At 44.7% G+C, this 24,772-nt stretch overlaps 1 protein-coding gene across 1 annotated transcript in view; it reads right to left on the bottom strand.

The window, feature by feature from the left end:
- Positions 1-4,428: 4,428 nt before the first annotated feature.
- LOC311122973 (protein diaphanous homolog 3-like) overlaps positions 4,429-24,772 on the bottom strand; it is a gene marked incomplete at both ends in the record, with an annotated part of 61,676 nt that continues 41,332 nt past the window's right edge. Inside the window, 3 exons of the mRNA XM_084197267.1 lie at positions 4,429-4,449; positions 13,673-13,794; positions 21,606-21,735. Coding sequence (XP_084053393.1) covers positions 4,429-4,449; positions 13,673-13,794; positions 21,606-21,735 — 273 coding nt within the window. The remainder of the gene's footprint in view (positions 4,450-13,672; positions 13,795-21,605; positions 21,736-24,772) is intronic.

Below are 24,772 nucleotides of genomic sequence, written 5' to 3'. Positions count from 1 at the left end.
ACAAAATGTGGAAAAAGTCAAGGGGTCTGAATACTTTCCGAATGCACTGTATATTCATTTAGCTCTTTGTGCCACTGTGCCAGCCATATATATTTAGGAAAACAGCTACTTTCATTCTATTCGACACATTTTGCTACGAGGCAGAGCGAAATTACTGCAGTTTTTAAAATCTAATTTACTGTAATTTTAAACATTTCAACATGGTTTATGAAGGGGGGGGGGGGGGGCTGTAGCTTTAGGGGGTCCCCTACCCCGCAAAAAAAAAATATGAAAAAATGGCAGAAAGCCCAGTCATTTTACAAAGAAATTGCCCCCCCTCCCCCCCACCCCTCTCTCTACTCTACATAATCCCCACTCAGAAACTCCCACTCCTTCTCCAACCCTATTCTACAATAACAAACGAATATCCTCACTGACAAACACTGTTATGCATATGAGAGCTACAAGTTGAAAACATTGTACTCTTGAGTATAGCGCCATAGTAACACAGTTGAAAACATTGTACTCTGGAGAGTAGTAACACACAGTTGTGATCGTACACGTTTGGCAAAAAGAAGTCACATGTTTTATGTTGGTGAAATGGGTTTAGTATAACACGATTATTTATATTATTTTTTTTACAAGATAAATAATTTTTTAAAAATATTTAAGCTCTTTGAAGCGAGTGTTTTCCATACTTTTGATTACTGAGACGCTCATGAACATACATGCGCGAACCCACAAACTCACTCGTGAACATACATCAACAAACTAACTCACTGAAGTGAGAAAATATTATCTAGCCTAATCGTAGCTAGAAGGTCACAGTCCTAATTCACTAAGATTGCTGTAATATTTGTCCTTGGGAATATTGTTGCTAATATCCAGTAGCTTTGATGTTGACTTAATCACTAATCCCTTTAATGAGGGCAGGCCTTAAACTCTCATCTATAACAAAGCCAATCAGATCTGACGAATATCAGTGTGTGTGTGTGTGTGTGTGTGTGTGTGTGTGTGTGACTGTTTATGCAAGGGTATATGTGCTGGCAAAGTGTGTAGCTGTCTCTGTCTTTGTGAATGTTATCATTGTGTGTGTGTGTGTGTGTGTGTGTTTGTCTGTATCTGTGTGTGTTTGTGTGTGTGTGTGTGTCTGTATCTGTGTGTTTGTCTGTATCTGTGTGTGTGTGTGTGTGTGTGTGTGTGTGTGTGTGTGTCTGTATCTGTGTGTTTGTCTGTATCTGTGTGTGTGTGTGTGTGTGTGTGTGTGTGTGTGTGTGTGTGTGTGTGTGTGTGACTGTTTATGCAAGGGTATATGTGCTGGCAAAGTGTGTAGCTGTCTCTGTCTTTGTGAATGTTATCATCGTGTGTGTGTGTGTATGTGTGTTTGTCTGTATCTGTGTGTGTTTGTGTGTGTCTGTATCTGTGTGTGTGTCTGTATCTGTGTGTGTGTGTGTGTGTGTGTGTGTGTGTGTGTGTGTGTGTGTGTGTATACGAGAGCAGGTGTGTGGGCTACAGAACGAGCCCATGTATCAGGCCGATGTTGGCCTTTTCTAGTCTATCAGCCCTTCTCTATGGGCTTTGCCAATAGTCCATCTACATAGCAAAACTGCTGCTATGCCAGCCGTCCCCTCACTGCCTGAGTCATGAGCACTGCACAACGCTGAGGAATGTCTCTCTGGGAAGACCAGCAGCTCCTTCTCCAACAGTAAGGTGCAGTATTAAGAAATGGATGAATTGACACAGTGACCAAAATCAAACTACTGTTGCAAGTATTAGTTTAGAGATGTGCCCTGACAGCTTAAAAAAAAAAAACGATTAATAATACTAGTTTCATGATGACAAAATCATGGCGTTACGTTGGGGCCCCATCTGCACTGAATAGATGTTGTTTTATTTTCTCCAATTAACAGCAGTCCCTGTATGATGTCCTTCCATACAGGCTGGAGAAATGCTTCTACGCAAAACGTTGTTGATCAGTAGACTAGTATCAGTCCCAAATGGAAGGCAAACAGACTGTTGTCATCCGTAGCACCACAGACTCCACTGATCTGACCCCCCCAAAAAAACAACAAGCTCAATAGCTCAATGCATGCCACACTCCTATTGAATACGCATTCGCCTGTAGGCCTATGCCATCTTAATTTACCCAGTTTATGAAGGGATTTACCATTAAAATAACACGGTTACCATTATGTTGTTATGTAGTCAGATTGGTAAAAACAAAATGCACATTTATTGTTTGATTTAAAAATACATGGCTATCTGGGACATTGTGTCAGAACATTTTAAAATGGAATAATATTGAATATCGGCCATCGGCCTCTTGACCCCCAAAAATCACCACTGGCCCTAAATAAAATCATATTTGAGGGCAGCCTCTCCTCTCTCACTCTGTTCCTCCCTCTATCTCTCCATCCCCCTCTCTCTCTATCTCTCCATCCCCCTCTCTCTCTATCTCTCCATCCCCCTCTCTCTCTATCTCTCCATCCCCCTCTCTCTCTATCTCTCCATCCCCCTCTCTCTCTATCTCTCCATCCCCCCCTCTCTCTCTCTCCATCCCCCTCTCTCTCTATCTCTCCATCCCCCTCTCTCTCTCTATCTCTCCATCCCCCTCTCTCTCTATCTCTCCATCCCCCTCTCTCTCTATCTCTCCATCCCCCTCTCTCTCTATCTCTCCATCCCCCTCTCTCTCTATCTCTCCATCCCCCTCTCTCTCTATCTCTCCATCCCCCTCTCTCTCTATCTCTCCATCCCCCTCTCTCTCTATCTCTCCATCCCCCTCTCTCTCTATCTCTCCATCCCCCTCTCTCTCTATCTCTCCATCCCCCTCTCTCTCTATCTCTCCATCCCCCTCTCCCTCTATCTCTCCACCCCCCTCTCTCTCTATCTCTCCATCCCCCTCTCTCTCTATCTCTCCATCCCCCTCTCCCTCTATCTCTCCACCCCCCTCTCTCTCTATCTCTCCATCCCCCTCTCCCTCTATCTCTCCACCCCCCTCTCCCTCTATCTCTCCATCCCCCTCTCTCTCTATCTCTGGCAGGGCTATGCTCCCTCTCCCTCCCTCTCAACTGGCTGGGTAAACGCTGCTACTTAATAGGTGGTGCTCTCAGATTGACTTATCATTGGCTCAGACCAGCATGAGGAGCCAAACACACACACACACACAGCCAACAAGCGAGAGTCAAGAGCCACTGTATTTCCTGCTGTCCTCTCTTCCTACTCCCATTACCTCTCCCCTCTCCTCTCCTACTCCCATTACCTCTCCCCTCCTACTCCCATTACCTCTCCCCTCTCCTACTCCCATTACCTCTCCCCTCTCCTCTCCTACTCCCATTACCTCTCCCCTCTCCTCTCCTACTCCCATTACCTCTCCCCTCCCATTACCTCTCCTCTCCTCTCCTCTCTTGTCATTCTATCCTCTGCTTTCTTCTCCTCCCTTCCTCCATCGTCTCACATCTCTTTTTCTTTCCCTGTCATATGCTTTCTCCTCCTCCTCTCTCCTCTCCTAGTCTAGTTTCTCTCCTCCTCTCTCCTCTCCTAGTCTAGTTTCTCTCCTCCTCCTCTCTCCTCTCCTAGTCTAGTTTCTCTCCTCCTCCTCTCTCCTCTCCTAGTCTAGTTTCACTCCTCCTCCTCATCTCTCCTCTCCTAGTCTAGTTTATCTCCTCCTCCCCTCTCCTAGTCTAGTTTCTCTCCTCCTCCTCTCTCCTCTCCTAGTCTAGTTCCTCTCCTCCTCCTCCTCTCTCCTCTCCTAGTCTAGTTTCTCTCCTCCTCTCCTCTCTCCTCTCCTAGTCTAGTTTCTCCTCCTCCTCCTCTCTCCTCTCCTAGTCTAGTATATCTCCTCCTCCTCCTCCTCCTAGTCTAGTTTCTCTCCTCCTCTCTCCTCTCCTAGTCTAGTTTCTCTCCTCCTCCTCTCTCCTCTCCTAGTCTAGTTTCTCTCCTCCTCCTCTCTCCTCTCCTAGTCTAGTTTCTCTCCTCCTCCTCTCTCCTCTCCTAGTCTAGTTCCTCTCCTCCTCTCCTAGTCTAGTTTCTCTCCTCCTCCTCCTCTCTCCTCTCCTAGTCTAGTTTCTCCTCCTCCTCCTCTCTCCTCTCCTAGTCTAGTTTCTCTCCTCCTCCTCTCTCCTCTCCTAGTCTAGTTTCTCCTCCTCCTCCTCTCTCCTCTCCTAGTCTAGTTTCTCTCCTCCTCCTCCTCTCTCCTCTCCTAGTCTAGTTTCTCCTCCTCCTCCTCTCTCCTCTCCTAGTCTAGTTTCTCCTCCTCCTCCTCTCTCCTCTCCTAGTCTAGTTTCTCTCCTCCTCCTCCTCTCTCCTCTCCTAGTTTAGTTTCTCTCCTCCTCCTCCTCTCCTAGTCTAGTTTTTCTCCTCTCCTAGTTCCTCTGTGGTCCTGATTGCAGCTCTAAGCAGGTGAAATGAGTGTTTTAATCGAATCATGAAACCTGACTGACTATCACAGGCTCACTTGAGCGGGAACACACACTGAGACGAAGAAACAACACACACACACGTTGAGACGGAGAAACAACTGACAGATGCTGGGAGGAAATGAAATCATCAACACCTGGTTCCCTTATTTTGAGAAGTGAGAAGTGGGGTCTAAGTGGGGTCTATTTAAAAGAGGGCCCTTTGCTTAGGGTTTTCCTTGATGGTGTTCCTGCTGTAATAGGGCTGAGGGTCGCAGAGGAGGACAGAGAGGAGGACAGAGAGCCAGAGAGGAGGACAGAGAGCCAGAGAGGAGGACAGAGAGCCAGAGAGGAGGACAGAGAGCCAGAGAGGAGGACAGAGAGCCAGAGAGGAGGACAGAGAGCCAGAGAGAGGAGGACAGAGAGCCAGAGAGGAGGACAGAGAGCCAGAGAGGAGGACAGAGAGCCAGAGAGGAGGACAGAGAACCAGAGAGGAGAACAGAGAGCCAGAGAGAGGAGGACAGAGAGACAGAGAAAGAGAGAGAGACAGAGAACGAGAGAGAGAGACAGACAGAGAAAGAGATACAGAGAAAGAGACAGAGAAAGAGATACAGAGAAAGAGACAGAGAAAGAGAGAGAGACAGAGAAAGAGAGAGACAGAGAAAGAGAGAGACAGACAGAGACAGACAGATATGTGAGCTTGTTAACCTTCTGCTTCACACACAAGCATTCCTCTCCTCTCCCCTCTCCTCCATACCCCATTCCTCTCCTCTCCTCTCCTCCATTCTTCTCCTCTCCTCCATTCTTCTCCTCTCACACACACCAGAGTTTCCAGGACAACGTGACCGGGAAGATTTTACGTAACAAATTAGGGCGTCCACCCACAGTGCTCAGAATGACAGAAATCACATTTAGATTATGGGGAATTCATCTTAACAGAACATGCAACTTCTATAACGAAGCAGCCAATAAAACGTAATTTTCAAAAAATGTTTGTAATTCGCGGGAAAACACTACTCTACACAGTGCACCTGATGCGAGCCGTTCCATATTGTGACATAGATGAAAATCTCTGTTAGAAACGTAGAAAGAGGGGAGATCTAAAGATGCAACAACTAGGATGGGTTGCTACTATGACTAGGATTGTTCCTTTAGCTTCTGGATAACGAAAGAAAAGTTGATATGAAAACCAATAGAACAAGAGAGAGAGAGAGATGCTGGTTTCAAAGGCATATGAGGAAGTCTTTAAAATAATTGCCCCCCCACGTATCTAGGGGTCGTATTTTGCCTAGGCTATCAGCGCATCGCCCATCACTTTGCAATGTGAGCTGGAGGCAGTATGCCTTTTGAAAACATACTATATTGTTTGAAACCTGAACGTTTTACTTCATATTACGAGGCATGCCTACTAAATTAACCTATTAAACCCAATAAGCATGACGGTCAAATGTATTTACATCGACTGATATTTCCATCAATTAATACAAATTAGGCCGGCAACAATTCTATTTATCGGCTTTTCATTTATTTATTTTTAAAAAAAAATGGGGGGGGGGGGGGGGCAAAAGCTGGCAATTACCGGTTAACGGAAACCCTGACACACACAAACACCAACACACACCCACCTACACACACCCACATACACACACCCACATACACACACCCACCTACACACACCCACATACACACACCCACCTACACACACCCACCTACACACACCCACCTACACACACCCACATACACACACCCACCTACACACACCCACCTACACACACCCACCTACACACACCCACCTACACACACCCACCTACACACACCCACATACACACACCCACCTACACACACCCACATACACACACCCACCTACACACACCCACCTACACACACCCACCTACACACACCCACATACACACACCCACCTACACACACCCACCTACACACACCCACCTACACACACCCACATACACACAAACTGACACGCACGCCATCGCACGCACAAGCACACACACAGTGGTGATATGAAGAGAGGAGAGAAAATGCCAACTACAATCCAAAAGTAGTCCATCCACTATCAGAGAATGTCGTGGAGCTATTTCTATTTCCTTCATTCAATTGAACAGAGATATTAAATGTGGTCATTGATGTGGGGGTAGACAAACAGCCAGAAACACAGAGTTTCAGTGAGAGGACGTCTTTAGAGAGAAGATGTTCTACGTCTGCTTCAGCTCTTCTCCTGATTACAATTAGGAGGAGGAGACTGGGCTGGGAAATAATTGCTTTCAGTCAAATATCAGAGAAAGAGAGGGATGGAGAGGGAGATGGAGAGAGAGAGAGCGAGAGACAGATAGAGAGAGGGAGAGAGAGAGAGAAAGGGAGAGAGAGAGAGAGAGAGAGAGAGAGAGAGGGAGAGAGAGAGACAGAGAGAGAGAGAGAGAGAGAGAGAGAGAGAGAGAGAGAGAGAGAGAGAGAGAGGGAGGGAGGAGAGGAGGAGAGGAGGAGCGGAGGAGCGGAGGAGAGGAGGAGCGGAGGAGAGGAGGAGCGGCAGACCACTGTGATCTGTGGATTAGAACAGTCATTGTTTGGGTCTCTGGAAGGTTCATACATGGAAGTGGAGGGTTGTAGAGGGATATGAACATAGAATTTACGATGAATCATTCCATTTCTATAGTTATGACTACTGTGACGCTGGTGTATCGGCAGTGAAACACACCGGCCCTGGTACAGCTGTCAGGTGACTGACACACTGTGAGAGATGCTGTGCCGGAAACACGCTGTCTTGGTCTTTGATATGTATGAGATGCTGTAGGGGGTAGGAGAATCAAAGCACAGCAAGTGGAGGACGTCTGTCTACTGAATGGACCTAGGTGAGAGAGAGACACACAGCAGGAAGCCAGCAAGCAGGTGTGTGTCCTTTGTACTTGTTCACTCTGTCTCCAACATATTTGCACGCACGCACGCACGCACGCACACGCACACACACACACACACACACACACACACACACACACACACACACACACACACACACAGAGGGGTCGGCTACAGATTGAAAACAGAAAACCTGCAAACAGACACATGTACAACGCCAAGAATAAATGGGTGGTCTGGTGAGCTAGAATGACATTGGGTTATATGCTGAGTAATGTAGAGCGGTAAGGGCCAGAGACAGGCGGGGTCAGCCCAGTCAGAGTGCACCACTCTGGGGGCAGTGAGGGCTTAGGGGTCTGGCCTGACTACCAGAGAGCCAGCTAGAACCAGGGCTGCTGATGAACACGACATGAGAGACGAAAAGGTCAGGAACAACATTATTAAACAACACATCTGGACAGGGCCTGGGACTGAGAATGGGACTGGCATGTCAAACATGTCAACTAGAGAACCTCAGGGCCAGGCCAGAGAGGACGAAATCATTAACAGAGATGTCAACTACGGAGCGGTACGGAGAAAGAGCACTGACACAACACTAATTAACATACATCTGTCAACTATGGAGCGGTACGGAGAAGGAGCACTGACACAGCACTAATTAACATAGAGCTGTCAACTATGGAGCAGCGGTACGGAGAAAGAGCACTGACACAACACTAATTAACATAGAGCTGTCAACTATGGAGCGGTACGGAGAAAGAGCACTGACACAACACTAATTAACATAGAGCTGTCAACTATGGAGCGGTACGGAGAAAGAGCACTGACACAGCACTAATTAACATAGAGCTGTCAACTATGGAGCGGTACGGAGAAAGAGCACTGTCACAGCACACAGAATGAGAGAGAGCTGGGGTTTAGACACAGGCATGTTGTTGAAGTCAGGGGCAGAGGGGTGGGAATACAATTGAGTGTTTGAGTGTATGTGTGTTTGTGAGAAAGAGTTACTTGTGAGTGTGTGTGTGTGTCTGTATGTTTGAGTGTGTGTGTGTGTGTGTGTGTGTGTGTGTGTCTCAGTTTAGAGGCCTCCTGTGGGCCGCATTGATGACAAAAGGTAGCTTTTGTAAACACATTTCCTGCAATTCTACACATTTTGCCATGAGGCTGAGAGAACAACGTGTAGTTTTAAAACAAATTTCCTGAATTCTACACCTCTTGACATGGCTTATGCTATGAGTGACTGAAACATTATAACACAATCAATGGAGGTCCCATGCCATGACAGAAATACTCCTGAATGCATCATGTTTACATTTTTCATTCTCCCTGACTGTCTAGTTTTCATTTAGGTGATTGTTAGTTCTCAAAGATTATGTTATTTAGAAATATCTAAGTACATTATGTTCTAACTGGTTTCAGTATTATAGGTCCATTGTGTTCTAACTGGTTTCAGTATTATAGGTCCATTGTGTTCTATCTGGTTTCAGTATTATAGGTCCATTGTGTTCTAACTGGTTTCAGTATTATAGGTCCATTGTGTTCTAACTGGTTTCAGTATTATAGGTCCATTGTGTTCTAACTGGTTTCAGTATTATAGGTCCATTGTGTTCTATCTGGTTTCAGTATTATAGGTCCATTGTGTTCTATCTGGTTTCAGTATTATAGGTCCATTGTGTTCTAACTGGTTTCAGTATTATAGGTCCATTGTGTTCTAACTGGTTTCAGTATTATAGGTCCATTGTGTTCTCTCCTATCTATCTGGTTTCAGTATTATAGGTCCATTGTGTTCTATCTGGTTTCAGTATTATAGGTCCATTGTGTTCTAACTGGTTTCAGTATTATAGGTCCATTGTGTTCTCTCCTATCTATCTGGTTTCAGTATTATAGGTCCATTGTGTTCTATCTGGTTTCAGTATTATAGGTCCATTGTGTTCTATCTGGTTTCAGTATTATAGGTCCATTGTGTTCTATCTGGTTTCAGTATTATAGGTCCATTGTGTTCTAACTGGTTTCAGTATTATAGGTCCATTGTGTTCTAACTGGTTTCAGTATTATAGGTCCATTGTGTTCTCTCCTATCTATCTGGTTTCAGTATTATAGGTCCATTGTGTTCTATCTGGTTTCAGTATTATAGGTCCATTGTGTTCTAACTGGTTTCAGTATTATAGGTCCATTGTGTTCTATCTGGTTTCAGTATTATAGGTCCATTGTGTTCTAACTGGTTTCAGTATTATAGGTCCATTGTGTTCTAACTGGTTTCAGTATTATAGGTCCATTGTGTTCTATCTGGTTTCAGTATTATAGGTCCATTGTGTTCTCTCCTATCTATCTGGTTTCAGTATTATAGGTCCATTGTGTTCTCTCCTATCTATCTGGTTCCAGTATTATAGGTCCATTGTGTTCTATCTGGTTTCAGTATTATAGGTCCATTGTGTTCTAACTGGTTTCAGTATTATAGGTCCATTGTGTTCTAACTGGTTTCAGTATTATAGGTCCATTGTGTTCTATCTGGTTTCAGTATTATAGGTCCATTGTGTTCTAACTGGTTTCAGTATTATAGGTCCATTGTGTTCTATCTGGTTTCAGTATTATAGGTCCATTGTGTTCTATCTGGTTTCAGTATTATAGGTCCATTGTGTTCTCTCCTATCTATCTGGTTTCAGTATTATAGGTCCATTGTGTTCTCTCCTATCTATCTGGTTCCAGTATTATAGGTCCATTGTGTTCTATCTGGTTTCAGTATTATAGGTCCATTGTGTTCTAACTGGTTTCAGTATTATAGGTCCATTGTGTTCTAACTGGTTTCAGTATTATAGGTCCATTGTGTTCTATCTGGTTTCAGTATTATAGGTCCATTGTGTTCTAACTGGTTTCAGTATTATAGGTCCATTGTGTTCTAACTGGTTTCAGTATTATAGGTCCATTTGTGTTCTATCTGGTTTCAGTATTATAGGTCCATTGTGTTCTCTCCTATCTATCTGGTTTCAGTATTATAGGTCCATTGTGTTCTCTCCTATCTATCTGGTTCCAGTATTATAGGTCCATTGTGTTCTATCTGGTTTCAGTATTATAGGTCCATTGTGTTCTAACTGGTTTCAGTATTATAGGTCCATTGTGTTCTAACTGGTTTCAATATTATAGGTCCATTGTGTTCTATCTGGTTTCAGTATTATAGGTCCATTGTGTTCTATCTGGTTTCAGTATTATAGGTCCATTGTGTTCTAACTGGTTTCAGTATTATAGGTCCATTGTGTTCTCTCCTATCTAACTGGTTTCAGTATTATAGGTCCATTGTGTTCTAACTGGTTTCAGTATTATAGGTCCATTGTGTTCTATCTGGTTTCAGTATTATAGGTCCATTGGTGTTCTATCTGGTTTCAGTATTATAGGTCCATTGTGTTCTCTCCTATCTAACTGGTTTCAGTATTATAGGTCCATTGTGTTCTAACTGGTTTCAGTATTATAGGTCCATTGTGTTCTATCTGGTTTCAGTATTATAGGTCCATTGTGTTCTATCTGGTTTCAGTATTATAGGTCCATTGGTGTTCTATCTGGTTTCAGTATTATAGGTCCATTGTGTTCTAACTGGTTTCAGTATTATAGGTCCATTGTGTTCTCTCCTATCTATCTGGTTTCAGTATTATAGGTCCATTGTGTTCTATCTGGTTTCAGTATTATAGGTCCATTGTGTTCTATCTGGTTCCAGTATTATAGGTCCATTGTGTTCTAACTGGTTTCAGTATTATAGGTCCATTGTGTTCTATCTGGTTTCAGTATTATAGGTCCATTGTGTTCTAACTGGTTCCAGTATTATAGGTCCATTGTGTTCTAACTGGTTCCAGTATTATAGGTCCATTGTGTTCTCTCCTATCTAACTGGTTTCAGTATTATAGGTCCATTGTGTTCTATCTGGTTTCAGTATTATAGGTCCATTGGTGTTCTATCTGGTTTCAGTATTATAGGTCCATTGTGTTCTAACTGGTTTCAGTATTATAGGTCCATTGTGTTCTCTCCTATCTATCTGGTTTCAGTATTATAGGTCCATTGTGTTCTATCTGGTTTCAGTATTATAGGTCCATTGTGTTCTATCTGGTTCCAGTATTATAGGTCCATTGTGTTCTAACTGGTTTCAGTATTATAGGTCCATTGTGTTCTATCTGGTTTCAGTATTATAGGTCCATTGTGTTCTAACTGGTTCCAGTATTATAGGTCCATTGTGTTCTAACTGGTTCCAGTATTATAGGTCCATTGTGTTCTCTCCTATCTAACTGGTTTCAGTATTATAGGTCCATTGTGTTCTATCTGGTTTCAGTATTATAGGTCCATTGGTGTTATATCTGGTTTCAGTATTATAGGTCCATTGTGTTCTAACTGGTTCCAGTATTATAGGTCCATTGTGTTCTATCTGGTTTCAGTATTATAGGTCCATTGTGTTCTATCTGGTTCCAGTATTATAGGTCCATTGTGTTCTATCTGGTTCCAGTATTATAGGTCCATTGTGTTCTAACTGGTTCCAGTATTATAGGTCCATTGTGTTCTATCTGGTTTCAGTATTATAGGTCCATTGTGTTCTAACTGGTTCCAGTATTATAGGTCCATTGTGTTCTAACTGGTTCCAGTATTATAGGTCCATTGTGTTCTAACTGGTTTCAGTATTATAGGTCCACTGGTGTTCTATCTGGTTTCAGTATTATAGGTCCATTGTGTTCTATCTGGTTTCAGTATTATAGGTCCATTGTGTTCTAACTGGTTCCAGTATTATAGGTCCATTGTGTTCTATCTGGTTTCAGTATTATAGGTCCATTGTGTTCTAACTGGTTTCAGTATTATAGGTCCATTGTGTTCTAACTGGTTTCAGTATTATAGGTCCATTGTGTTCTAACTGGTTTCAGTATTATAGGTCCATTGTGTTCTCTCCTATCTATCTGGTTTCAGTATTATAGGTCCATTGTGTTCTATCTGGTTTCAGTATTATAGGTCCATTGTGTTCTAACTGGTTTCAGTATTATAGGTCCATTGTGTTCTATCTGGTTTCAGTATTATAGGTCCATTGTGTTCTAACTGGTTTCAGTATTATAGGTCCATTGTGTTCTAACTGGTTTCAGTATTATAGGTCCATTGTGTTCTATCTGGTTTCAGTATTATAGGTCCATTGTGTTCTAACTGGTTTCAGTATTATAGGTCCATTGTGTTCTAACTGGTTTCAGTATTATAGGTCCATTGTGTTCTCTCCTATCTATCTGGTTTCAGTATTATAGGTCCATTGTGTTCTATCTGGTTTCAGTATTATAGGTCCATTGTGTTCTAACTGGTTTCAGTATTATAGGTCCATTGTGTTCTATCTGGTTTCAGTATTATAGGTCCATTGTGTTCTCTCCTATCTATCTGGTTCCAGTATTATAGGTCCATTGTGTTCTATCTGGTTCCAGTATTATAGGTCCATTGTGTTCTAACTGGTTTCAGTATTATAGGTCCATTGTGTTCTATCTGGTTTCAGTATTATAGGTCCATTGTGTTCTATCTGGTTTCAGTATTATAGGTCCATTGTGTTCTATCTGGTTTCAATATTATAGGTCCATTGTGTTCTAACTGGTTTCAGTATTATAGGTCCATTGTGTTCTAACTGGTTTCAGTATTATAGGTCCATTGTGTTCTATCTGGTTTCAGTATTATAGGTCCATTGTGTTCTCTCCTATCTATCTGGTTTCAGTATTATAGGTCCATTGTGTTCTCTCCTATCTATCTGGTTTCAGTATTATAGGTCCATTGTGTTCTATCTGGTTTCAGTATTATAGGTCCATTGTGTTCTAACTGGTTTCAGTATTATAGGTCCATTGTGTTCTAACTGGTTTCAGTATTATAGGTCCATTGTGTTCTCTCCTATCTAACTGGTTTCAGTATTATAGGTCCATTGTGTTCTAACTGGTTTCAGTATTATAGGTCCATTGTGTTCTAACTGGTTCCAGTATTATAGGTCCATTGTGTTCTAACTGGTTTCAGTATTATAGGTCCATTGTGTTCTCTCCTATCTAACTGGTTTCAGTATTATAGGTCCATTGTGTTCTAACTGGTTTCAGTATTATAGGTCCATTGTGTTCTAACTGGTTTCAGTATTATAGGTCCATTGTGTTATATCTGGTTTCAGTATTATAGGTCCATTGTGTTCTATCTGGTTTCAGTATTATAGGTCCATTGTGTTCTAACTGGTTCCAGTATTATAGGTCCATTGTGTTCTATCTGGTTCCAGTATTATAGGTCCATTGTGTTCTATCTGGTTTCAGTATTATAGGTCCATTGTGTGGTGTCACTGTGTGGTGTCACTGTGTGGTGTCACTGTGTGTGTGTGTGTGTGTGTGTGTGTGTGTGTGTGTGTGTGTGTGTGTGTGTGTGCGTGTGTGTGTGTGTAATATGTCAGATGTAAAGGATATAGCCATCTTGGTAGTGAAGAGGTCTTCAGTGTCGTCAGGAGAGGAGAAGGTGACCAGGTCTCTCTCTAGCTGGACTAGCTGTCTCTCCATCTGAACTAGGTTCTTCTCCAGGGCCTCCGCTGACACTAGACACGCACACACGCACACACACACACACACACACACACACACACACACACAGGAAAGATGAAACCATGCCTTGTTACTTCATGTCCTCAGAAGACACCAAGAGTGCACCATAGTGTCAGTGTTTCTCAGTATCTCTGTATGACTGGTTCTGGTTCTGCTGGATCGTTGTATTATAATTGATCTGTCTCATGTCTCTCTCCTCTGTGTGTGTTTCTGAGGCCAGAGGGTCATCCCGTAGACGTGGTCCATTTCAATCCTCCGTCCTTCTGTCTGCAGGCCTGCAGCACTGTGGTGTCTGTCTGTCTGTCTGTGTGCCTGCATCACTGTAGAAACACACTACACCAGGTCCAGATATTGGTACCACTGTAGAAACACACTACACCAGGTCCAGATATTGGTACCACTGTAGAAACACACTACACCAGGTCCAGATATTGGTACCACTGTAGAAACACACTACACCAGGTCCAGATATTGGTACCGCTGTAGAAACAAACACACTACACCAGGTCCAGATATTGGTACCACTGTAGAAACACACTACACCAGGTCCAGATATTGGTACCACTGTGTGTGTGAATTCTCTGTAGAAGCCCCAGTCATGTCTTGGCTGACACTAAGCACTAATCTAGAACGTGACTCATTAGCATGTATTAGAGCTGTGGACACAAAGCTGGAAGCTGCTTAGTTAGTTACTTTTTAAAGTCCCATTTGTAACATGATAATACTCACACATGCATAAAGGAGAGAGATGACAGAAAAAGTGTCCCAAATGACACCCTATTCCGGTTTTAGTGCACTACTTTTGACGAGATCCCAGGCCTCTATATAGGGAATAGGGTGTCATTTAGGATGCATTCAAAGTCTAGAGTAGCTAAGCTTCTAAGTCACTTTGCTGATACACAGAGACATGTGAACAGACAAATTCACATGCACTGGAGAGAGAGAATGAGACAGAGAGATAAAGAAAGGAGTGAGGGAGAGACAGTGAGAGAGAGAATAGAGGAGTGAGGGAGGGACAGGAAGAGAGAGAATAGAGGAGTGAGGGAGAGACAGGAAGAGAGAGAATAGAGGAGTGAGGGAGAGACAGGAAGAGAGAGAGAATAGAGGAGTGAGGGAGAGACAGGGAGAGAGAGAGAATAGAGGAGTGAGGGAGGGACAGGAAGAGAGAGAATAGAGGAGTGAGGGAGAGACAGGAAGAGAGAGAATAGAGGAGTGAGGGAGAGACAGGAAGAGAGAGAATAGAGGAGTGAGGGAGAGACAGGAAGAGAGAGAAGAGAGGAGTGAGGGAGAGACAGGAAGAGAGAGAATAGAGGAGTGAGGGAGAGACAGGAAGAGAGAGAGAATAGAGGAGTGAGGGAGAGACATGGAGAGAGAGAATAGAGGAGTGAGGGAGAGACAGGAAGAGAGAGAATAGAGGAGTGAGGGAGAGACAGGAAGAGAGAGAGAAGAGGAGTGAGGGAGAGACAGGGAGAGAGAGAGAATAGAGGAGTGAGGGAGAGACAGGAAGAGAGAGAGAATAGAGGAGTGAGGGAGAGACAGGAAGAGAGAGAAGAGGAGTGAGGGAGAGACAGGAAGAGAGAGAATAGAGGAGTGAGGGAGAGACAGGAATAGAGGAGTGAGGGAGAGACAGGAAGAGAGAGAATAGAGGAGTGAGGGAAGACAGGAAGAGAGAGAGAATAGAGGAGTGAGGGAGAGACAGGAAGAGAGAGAATAGAGGAGTGAGGGATAGACAGGAAGAGAGAGAATAGAGGAGTGAGGGAGAGACAGGAATAGAGGAGTGAGGGAGAGACAGGAAGAGAGAGAATAGAGGAGTGAGGGAGAGACAGGAAGAGAGAGAAGAGAGGAGTGAGGGAGCGACAGGAAGAGAGAGAATAGAGGAGTGAGGGAGAGACAGGAAGAGAGAGAGAATAGAGGAGTGAGGGAGAGACATGGAGAGAGAGAATAGAGGAGTGAGGGAGAGACAGGAAGAGAGAGAATAGAGGAGTGAGGGAGAGACAGGAAGAGAGAGAGAAGAGGAGTGAGGGAGAGACAGGGAGAGAGAGAGAATAGAGGAGTGAGGGAGAGACAGGAAGAGAGAGAGAATAGAGGAGTGAGGGAGAGACAGGAAGAGAGAGAAGAGGAGTGAGGGAGAGACAGGAAGAGAGAGAATAGAGGAGTGAGGGAGAGACAGGAATAGAGGAGTGAGGGAGAGACAGGAAGAGAGAGAATAGAGGAGTGAGGGAGAGACAGGGAGAGAGAGAGAATAGAGGAGTGAGGGAGAGACAGGGAGAGAGAGAGAATAGAGGAGTGAGGGAGGGACAGGAAGAGAGAGAATAGAGGAGTGAGGGAGAGACAGGAATAGAGGAGTGAGGGAGAGACAGGAAGAGAGAGAATAGAGGAGTGAGGGAGAGACAGGAAGAGAGAAAAGAGAGGAGTGAGGGAGAGACAGGGAGAGAATAGAGGAGTGAGGGAGAGACAGGAAGAGAGAGAGAATAGAGGAGTGAGGGAGAGACATGGAGAGAGAGAATAGAGGAGTGAGGGAGGGACAGGAAGAGAGAGAATAGAGGAGTGAGGGAGAGACAGGAATAGAGGAGTGAGGGAGAGACAGGAAGAGAGAGAATAGAGGAGTGAGGGAGAGACAGGAAGAGAGAGAAGAGAGGAGTGAGGGAGCGACAGGAAGAGAGAGAATAGAGGAGTGAGGGAGAGACAGGAAGAGAGAGAGAATAGAGGAGTGAGGGAGAGACATGGAGAGAGAGAATAGAGGAGTGAGGGAGAGACATGGAGAGAGAGAATAGAGGAGTGAGGGAGAGACAGGAAGAGAGAGAATAGAGGAGTGAGGGAGAGACAGGAAGAGAGAGGGAAGATGAGTGAGGGAGAGACAGGGAGAGAGAGAGAATAGAGGAGTGAGGGAGAGACAGGAAGAGAGAGAGAATAGAGGAGTGAGGGAGAGACAGGAAGAGAGAGAAGAGGAGTGAGGGAGAGACAGGAAGAGAGAGAATAGAGGAGTGAGGGAGAAACAGGAATAGAGGAGTGAGGGAGAGACAGGAAGAGAGAGAATAGAGGAGTGAGGGAGAGACAGGGAGAGAGAGAGAATAGAGGAGTGAGGGAGAGACAGGAAGAGAGATATAGGAGGAGTGAGGGAGAGACAGGAAGAGAGAGAAGAGAGGAGTGAGGGAGAGACAGGGAGAGAGAGAATAGAGGAGTGAGGGAGAGACAGGGAGAGAGATAGAGGAGTGAGGGAGAGACAGGAAGAGAGAGAATAGAGGAGTGAGGGAGAGACAGGGAGAGAGAGAATAGAGGAGTGAGGGAGAGACAGGGAGAGAGAGAGAATAGAGGAGTGAGGGAGGGACAGGAAGAGAGAGAATAGAGGAGTGAGGGAGAGACAGGAATAGAGGAGTGAGGGAGAGACAGGAAGAGAGAGAATAGAGGAGTGAGGGAGAGACAGGAAGAGAGAAAAGAGAGGAGTGAGGGAGAGACAGGGAGAGAATAGAGGAGTGAGGGAGAGACAGGAAGAGAGAGAGAATAGAGGAGTGAGGGAGAGACAGGAAGAGAGAGAAGAGGAGTGAGGGAGAGACAGGAAGAGAGAGAATAGAGGAGTGAGGGAGAGACAGGAATAGAGGAGTGAGGGAGAGACAGGAAGAGAGAGAATAGAGGAGTGAGGGAGAGACAGGGAGAGAGAGAGAATAGAGGAGTGAGGGAGAGACAGGAAGAGAGATATAGGAGGAGTGAGGGAGAGACAGGAAGAGAGAGAATAGAGGAGTGAGGAGAGACAGGAAGAGAGAGAATAGAGGAGTGAGGGAGGGACAGGAAGAGAGAGAATAGAGGAGTGAGGGAGAGACAGGAATAGAGGAGTGAGGGAGAGACAGGAAGAGAGAGAATAGAGGAGTGAGGGAGAGACAGGAAGAGAGAGAAGAGAGGAGTGAGGGAGCGACAGGAAGAGAGAGAATAGAGGAGTGAGGGAGAGACAGGAAGAGAGAGAGAATAGAGGAGTGAGGGAGAGACATGGAGAGAGAGAATAGAGGAGTGAGGGAGAGACAGGAAGAGAGAGAATAGAGGAGTGAGGGAGAGACAGGAAGAGAGAGAGGAGAGGAGTGAGGGAGAGACAGGGAGAGAGAGAGAATAGAGGAGTGAGGGAGAGACAGGAAGAGAGAGAGAATAGAGGAGTGAGGGAGAGACAGGAAGAGAGAGAAGAGGAGTGAGGGAGAGACAGGAAGAGAGAGAATAGAGGAGTGAGGGAGAGACAGGAATAGAGGAGTGAGGGAGAGACAGGAAGAGAGAGAATAGAGGAGTGAGGGAGAGACAGGGAGAGAGAGAGAATAGAGGAGTGAGGGAGAGACAGGGAGAGAGAGAGAATAGAGGAGTGAGGGAGGGACAGGAAGAGAGAGAATAGAGGAGTGAGGGAGAGACAGGAATAGAGGAGTGAGGGAGAGACAGGAAGAGAGAGAATAGAGGAGTGAGGGAGAGACAGGAAGAGAGAAAAGAGAGGAGTGAGGGAGAGACAGGGAGAGAATAGAGGAGTGAGGGAGAGACAGGAAGAGAGAGAGAATAGAGGAGTGAGGGAGAGACATGGAGAGAGAGAATAGAGGAGTGAGGGAGGGACAGGAAGAGAGAGAATAGAGGAGTGAGGGAGAGACAGGAATAGAGGAGTGAGGGAGAGACAGGAAGAGAGAGAATAGAGGAGTGAGGGAGAGACAGGAAGAGAGAGAAGAGAGGAGTGAGGGAGCGACAGGAAGAGAGAGAATAGAGGAGTGAGGGAGAGACAGGAAGAGAGAGAGAATAGAGGAGTGAGGGAGAGACATGGAGAGAGAGAATAGAGGAGTGAGGGAGAGACAGGAAGAGAGAGAATAGAGGAGTGAGGGAGAGACAGGAAGAGAGAGGGAAGATGAGTGAGGGAGAGACAGGGAGAGAGAGAGAATAGAGGAGTGAGGGAGAGACAGGAAGAGAGAGAGAATAGAGGAGTGAGGGAGATACAGGAAGAGAGAGAAGAGGAGTGAGGGAGAGACAGGAAGAGAGAGAATAGAGGAGTGAGGGAGAAACAGGAATAGAGGAGTGAGGGAGAGACAGGAAGAGAGAGAATAGAGGAGTGAGGGAGAGACAGGGAGAGAGAGAGAATAGAGGAGTGAGGGAGAGACAGGAAGAGAGATATAGGAGGAGTGAGGGAGAGACAGGAAGAGAGAGAATAGAGGAGTGAGGGAGAGACAGGAAGAGAGAGAATAGAGGAGTGAGGGAGGGACAGGGAGAGAGAGAATAGAGGAGTGAGGGAGAGACAGGAAGAGAGAGAATAGAGGAGTGAGGGAGAGACAGGAAGAGAGAGAAAAGAGGAGTGAGGGAGAGACAGGGAATAGAGGAGTGAGGGAGAGACAGGAAGAGAGAGAATAGAGGAGTGAGGGAGAGACAGGGAGAGAGAGAGAATAGAGGAGTGAGGGAGAGACAGGAAGAGAGATATAGGAGGAGTGAGGGAGAGACAGGAAGAGAGAGAATAGAGGAGTGAGGGAGAGACAGGAAGAGAGAGAAGAGAGGAGTGAGGGAGAGACAGGGAGAGAGAGAATAGAGGAGTGAGGGAGAGACAGGGAGAGAGATAGAGGAGTGAGGGAGAGACAGGAAGAGAGAGAATAGAGGAGTGAGGGAGAGACAGGGAGAGAGAGAGAATAGAGGAGTGAGGGAGAGACAGGGAGAGAGAGAGAATAGAGGAGTGAGGGAGGGACAGGAAGAGAGAGAATAGAGGAGTGAGGGAGAGACAGGAATAGAGGAGTGAGGGAGAGACAGGAAGAGAGAGAATAGAGGAGTGGGGGAGAGACAGGAAGAGAGAAAAGAGAGGAGTGAGGGAGAGACAGGGAGAGAATAGAGGAGTGAGGGAGAGACAGGAAGAGAGAGAGAATAGAGGAGTGAGGGAGAGACAGGAAGAGAGAGAAGAGGAGTGAGGGAGAGACAGGAAGAGAGAGAATAGAGGAGTGAGGGAGAGACAGGAATAGAGGAGTGAGGGAGAGACAGGAAGAGAGAGAATAGAGGAGTGAGGGAGAGAGACAGGGAGAGAGAGAGAATAGAGGAGTGAGGGAGAGACAGGAAGAGAGAGAATAGAGGAGTGAGGGAGAGACAGGGAGAGAGATAGAGGAGTGAGGGAGAGACAGGAAGAGAGAGAAGAGAGGAGTGAGGGAGAGACAGGAAGAGAGAGAATAGAGGAGTGAGGGAGAGACAGGAAGAGAGAGAAGAGAGGAGTGAGGGAGAGACAGGAAGAGAGAGAATAGAGGAGTGAGGGAGAGACAGGAATAGAGGAGTGAGGGAGAGACAGGAAGAGAGAGAATAGAGGAGTGAGGGAAGACAGGAAGAGAGAGAGAATAGAGGAGTGAGGGAGAGACAGGAAGAGAGAGAATAGAGGAGTGAGGGATAGACAGGAAGAGAGAGAAGAGAGGAGTGAGGGATAGACAGGAAGAGAGAGAATAGAGGAGTGAGGGAGAGACAGGAATAGAGGAGTGAGGGAGAGACAGGAAGAGAGAGAATAGAGGAGTGAGGGAGAGACAGGAAGAGAGAGAAGAGAGGAGTGAGGGAGAGACAGGAAGAGAGAGAATAGAGGAATGAGGGAGAGACAGGAAGAGAGAGAATAGAGGAGTGAGGGAGAGACAGGAAGAGAGAGAATAGAGGAGTGAGGGAGAGACAGGAAGAGAGAGAATAGAGGAGTGAGGGAGAGACAGGAAGAGAGAGAGAATAGAGGAGTGAGGGAGAGACAGGAAGAGAGAGAATAGAGGAGTGAGGGAGAGACAGGAAGAGAGAGAATAGAGGAGTGAGGGAGAGACAGGAAGAGAGAGAGAATAGAGGAGTGAGGGAGAGACAGGGAGAGTTCGGTTACTGGCCCAACGCTTTTAACCACTAGGCTACCTGCCTCACACACACATCAATGGGACGACTGTGGGGTTATTGATCTCTGCCAGATTAAATACTGGGAGATACTGGGAGAGTGTGTGTGTGTGTGTGTGTGTGTGTGTGTGTTTAGTAATCTCATTGGTATAGAGCACATGTATCATGTCCTAAATAGAATCTTCTTTGTATGTGAATGTGTTTTGATCTGCATATAGTATCTACATTTACAATACAAATGCGTGTGTGTATTTGCTGATCTAATTCTGGGTATTGAGGAAGTGTCTTATTGTAATAGAAAGTGATTCATCATAATGAATACATTGCCCTCGGTGAGTTAAATAACTTCACATGAAAAACAGACAGGAAACAGGAAATAGCAGCAATATTCACATGGCATTTCAACAATACAGAGAACGGTACAAGATGCTTCGGGAGTTATAGATGTCAACAGGAAGGAACAAGGAATTCCTTTCTGGTAGGTGAAGAAATAGGTTGGTGTTTATAATGAGAGTGTGGAAGTGTCTCTGTCTCCTACCTCTGCTGGCTCTGTCTCCTACCGCTGCAGGTCGTCAGTGTGTCTCTGTCTCCTACCTCTGTCTCCTACCGCTGCAGGTCGTCAGTGTGTCTCTGTCTCCTACCTCTGCTGGCTCTGTCTCCTACCGCTGCAGGTCGTCAGTGTGTCTCTGTCTCCTACCTCTGCTGGCTCTGTCTCCTACTGCTGCACGTCGTCTGTGTGTCTCTGTCTCCTACCTCTGCTGGCTCTGTCTACACGCTGCAGGTCGTCAGTGTGTCTCTGTCTCCTACCTCTGCTGGCTCTGTCTACACGCTGCAGGTCGTCAGTGTGTCTCCGTCTCCTACCTCTGCTGGCTCTGTCTCCTACCTCTGTAGGTCGTCAGTGTGTCTCTGTCTCATACCTCTGCTGGCTCTGTCTCCTACCGCTGCAGGTCGTCAGTGTGTCTCTGTCTCCTACCTCTGCTGGCTCTGTCTACATGCTGTAGGTCGTCTGAGAACTTGGTGACCTCTGGGAACTCCTCCTCACACACTGCAGCCAGGAAGTGGAGCAACGTTGACTTCTGGTCAGCTGACTTCGTGTCCTTCAGCTGGATTCACAAAAAAAAAAGAGTTCACACAGTCAGGTGACAATAATACTTTCTTTTCACTTCAGGTGCATTATTCAATAAAATATAACACACAGGCTTCACCCAGACAATGCATAATAATAATAATATGCCATTTAGCATGCTTTGTTTATTTTAAGAAGCATAGCTTAAAAGCTGTAAAGCAACAACACCTCCACCACGCTGATCCTCAACATGGGTGAGTGCTCAGTCCCCTTCTGTACACCCTGTTCACCCAAGCCTGACTCCAACACCATCATCAAGTTTGCACTGACACGACGGTGGTAGGCCCTGATCACCAACAGCGATGAGACAACGATGGTCATTGACTTGGTGGTGTACCTTGGGTACATGTTTGAGGTTGTTAGGGGTACCTGTTTGGGGTTGTTAGGGGTACTTGTTTGGGGTTGTTAGGGGTACCTGTTTGGGGTTGTTAGGGGTACCTGTTTGGGGTTATTAGGGGTACCTGTTTGAGGTGCTTTGTGGTACCTGCTTGGTGTACTTTGTGTTACCTGTTTGAGGTTGTTTGTGGTAATTTGGGGTACCTGTTTGGGGTACCTGTTTGAGGTTGTTTGGGGTGCTTTGTGGTACCTGCTTGGGGTACTTCGTGTTACCTGTTTGAGGTTGTTTGGGGTACCTCTTTGGGGTATCTGTTTTGAGTACCTGTTTGGGGTACCTGTTTGGAGTACCTGTTTGGAGTACCTGATTGGGTTATCTGTTTGGGGTACCTGTTTGGGGTTGTTAGGGGTACCTGTTTGGGGTACCTGTTTGGGGTATCTGTTTGGGGTACCTGTTTGGGGTACCTGTTTGGGGTACCTGTTTGGGGTACCTGTTTGGGGTATCTGTTTGGGGTACCTGTTTGGGGTATCTGTTTGGGGTATCTGTTTGGGGTACCTGTTTGGGGTATCTGTTTGGGGTACCTGTTTGGGGTATCTGTTTGGGGTACCTGTTTGGGGTGATTAGTATGACCCATAAGGACCTCTGGATGATTGTCCTAAATGGAACCCTATTCAGCGCACTACTTTCGAACAGAGCATTCCCTATGGGCCCTGGTCAAAAGTAGTGCACTACATAGTGAATAGGGTTCCATTTGGTCCCCTTATCTTCTGACTCTTGGCTCCTCATAAAGAACTACAGAAGTGATTTTCATATAGACTAGTTGTTGATGTTGAAAGCTCATAAGTTCAACATATATCAGACAGCCTGCTTCCCTTGGACTACTGTTATCTGCCTTATTTGTATTAATGGAGAGTTTCATCTCTGATTAAACACAAACATTATACACACAAACACAAAATAAGCACACTTTTAACATGTTGCTTTCATGTTCCTCTTGCTTTACATCCTATTAGTATTTATTTCTACCATGTGTTTCTTTATTCCTGGGAACATTACTTTAACCTGTCACAATCATGTGTTTCTTTATTCCTGGGAACATTACTTTAACCTGTCACATTCATGTTTCTTTATTCCTGGGAACGTTACTTTAACCTGTCACATCCATGTGTTTCTTTATTCCTGGGAACATTACTTTAACCTGTCACATTCATGTGTTTCTTTATTCCTGGGAACATTACTTTAACCTGTCACATTCATGTTTCTTTATTCCTGGGAACGTTACTTTAACCTGCCACATTCATGTTTCTTTATTCCTGGGAACATTACTTTAACCTGTCACATTCATGTGTTTCTTTATTCCTGGGAACATTACTTTAACCTGTCACATTCATGTGTTTCTTTATTCCTGGGAACATTACTTTAACCTGTCACATTCATGTTTCTTTATTACTGGGAACGTTACTTTAACCTGTCACATTCATGTTTCTTTATTCCTGGGAACATTACTTTAACCTGTCACATTCATGTGTTTCTTTATTCCTGGGAACGTTACTTTAACCTGTCACATTCATGTGTTTATTACTGGGAACATTACTTTAACCTGTCACATTCATGTTTCTTTATTCCTGGGAACATTACTTTAACCTGTCACATTCATGTTTCTTTATTACTGGGAACATTACTTTAACCTGTCACATTCATGTTTCTTTATTCCTGGGAACATTACTTTAACCTGTCACATTCATGTGTTTCTTTATTCCTGGGAACATTACTTTAACCTGTCACATTCATGTTTCTTTATTACTGGGAACATTACTTTAACCTGTCACATTCATGTGTTTCTTTATTCCTGGGAACATTACTTTAACCTGTCACATTCATGTTTCTTTATTCCTGGGAACGTTACTTTAACCTGTCACATCCATGTGTTTCTTTATTCCTGGGAACATTACTTTAACCTGTCACATTCATGTGTTTCTTTATTCCTGGGAACGTTACTTTAACCTGTCACATTCATGTGTTTCTTTATTCCTGGGAACTTACTTTAACCTGTCACATTCATGTGTTTCTTTATTCCTGGGAACATTACTTTAACCTGTCACATTCATGTTTATTTATTCCTGGGAACATTACTTTAACCTGTCACATTCATGTGTTTCTTTATTCCTGGGAACATTACTTTAACCTGTCACATTCATGTGTTTCTTTATTCCTGGGAACATTACTTTAACCTGTCACATTCATGTTTCTTTATTACTGGGAACATTACTTTAACCTGTCACATTCATGTGTTTCTTTATTCCTGGGAACATTACTTTAACCTGTCACATTCATGTTTCTTTATTCCTGGGAACATTACTTTAACCTGTCACAATCATGTGTTTCTTTATCACTGGGAACATTACTTTAACCTGTCACATTCATGTTTCTTTATTACTGGGAACATTACTTTAACCTGTCATATTCATGTTTCTTTATTACTGGGAACATTACTTTAACCTGTCACATTCATGTGTTTCTTTATTCCTGGGAACGTTACTTTAACCTGTCACATTCATGTGTTTCTTTATTCCTGGGAACTTACTTTAACCTGTCACATTCATGTGTTTCTTTATTCCTGGGAACATTACTTTAACCTGTCACATTCATGTTTATTTATTCCTGGGAACATTACTTTAAC

This window comes from Coregonus lavaretus (genome assembly GCF_964263955.1).
Source record: "Coregonus lavaretus genome assembly, contig: HAP1_SCAFFOLD_1014, whole genome shotgun sequence".
Lineage (NCBI taxonomy): Eukaryota > Metazoa > Chordata > Actinopteri > Salmoniformes > Salmonidae > Coregonus > Coregonus lavaretus.
Note: the sequence above shows the minus strand (reverse complement) of the source record. Positions and strands in the feature narration are given on the sequence as shown.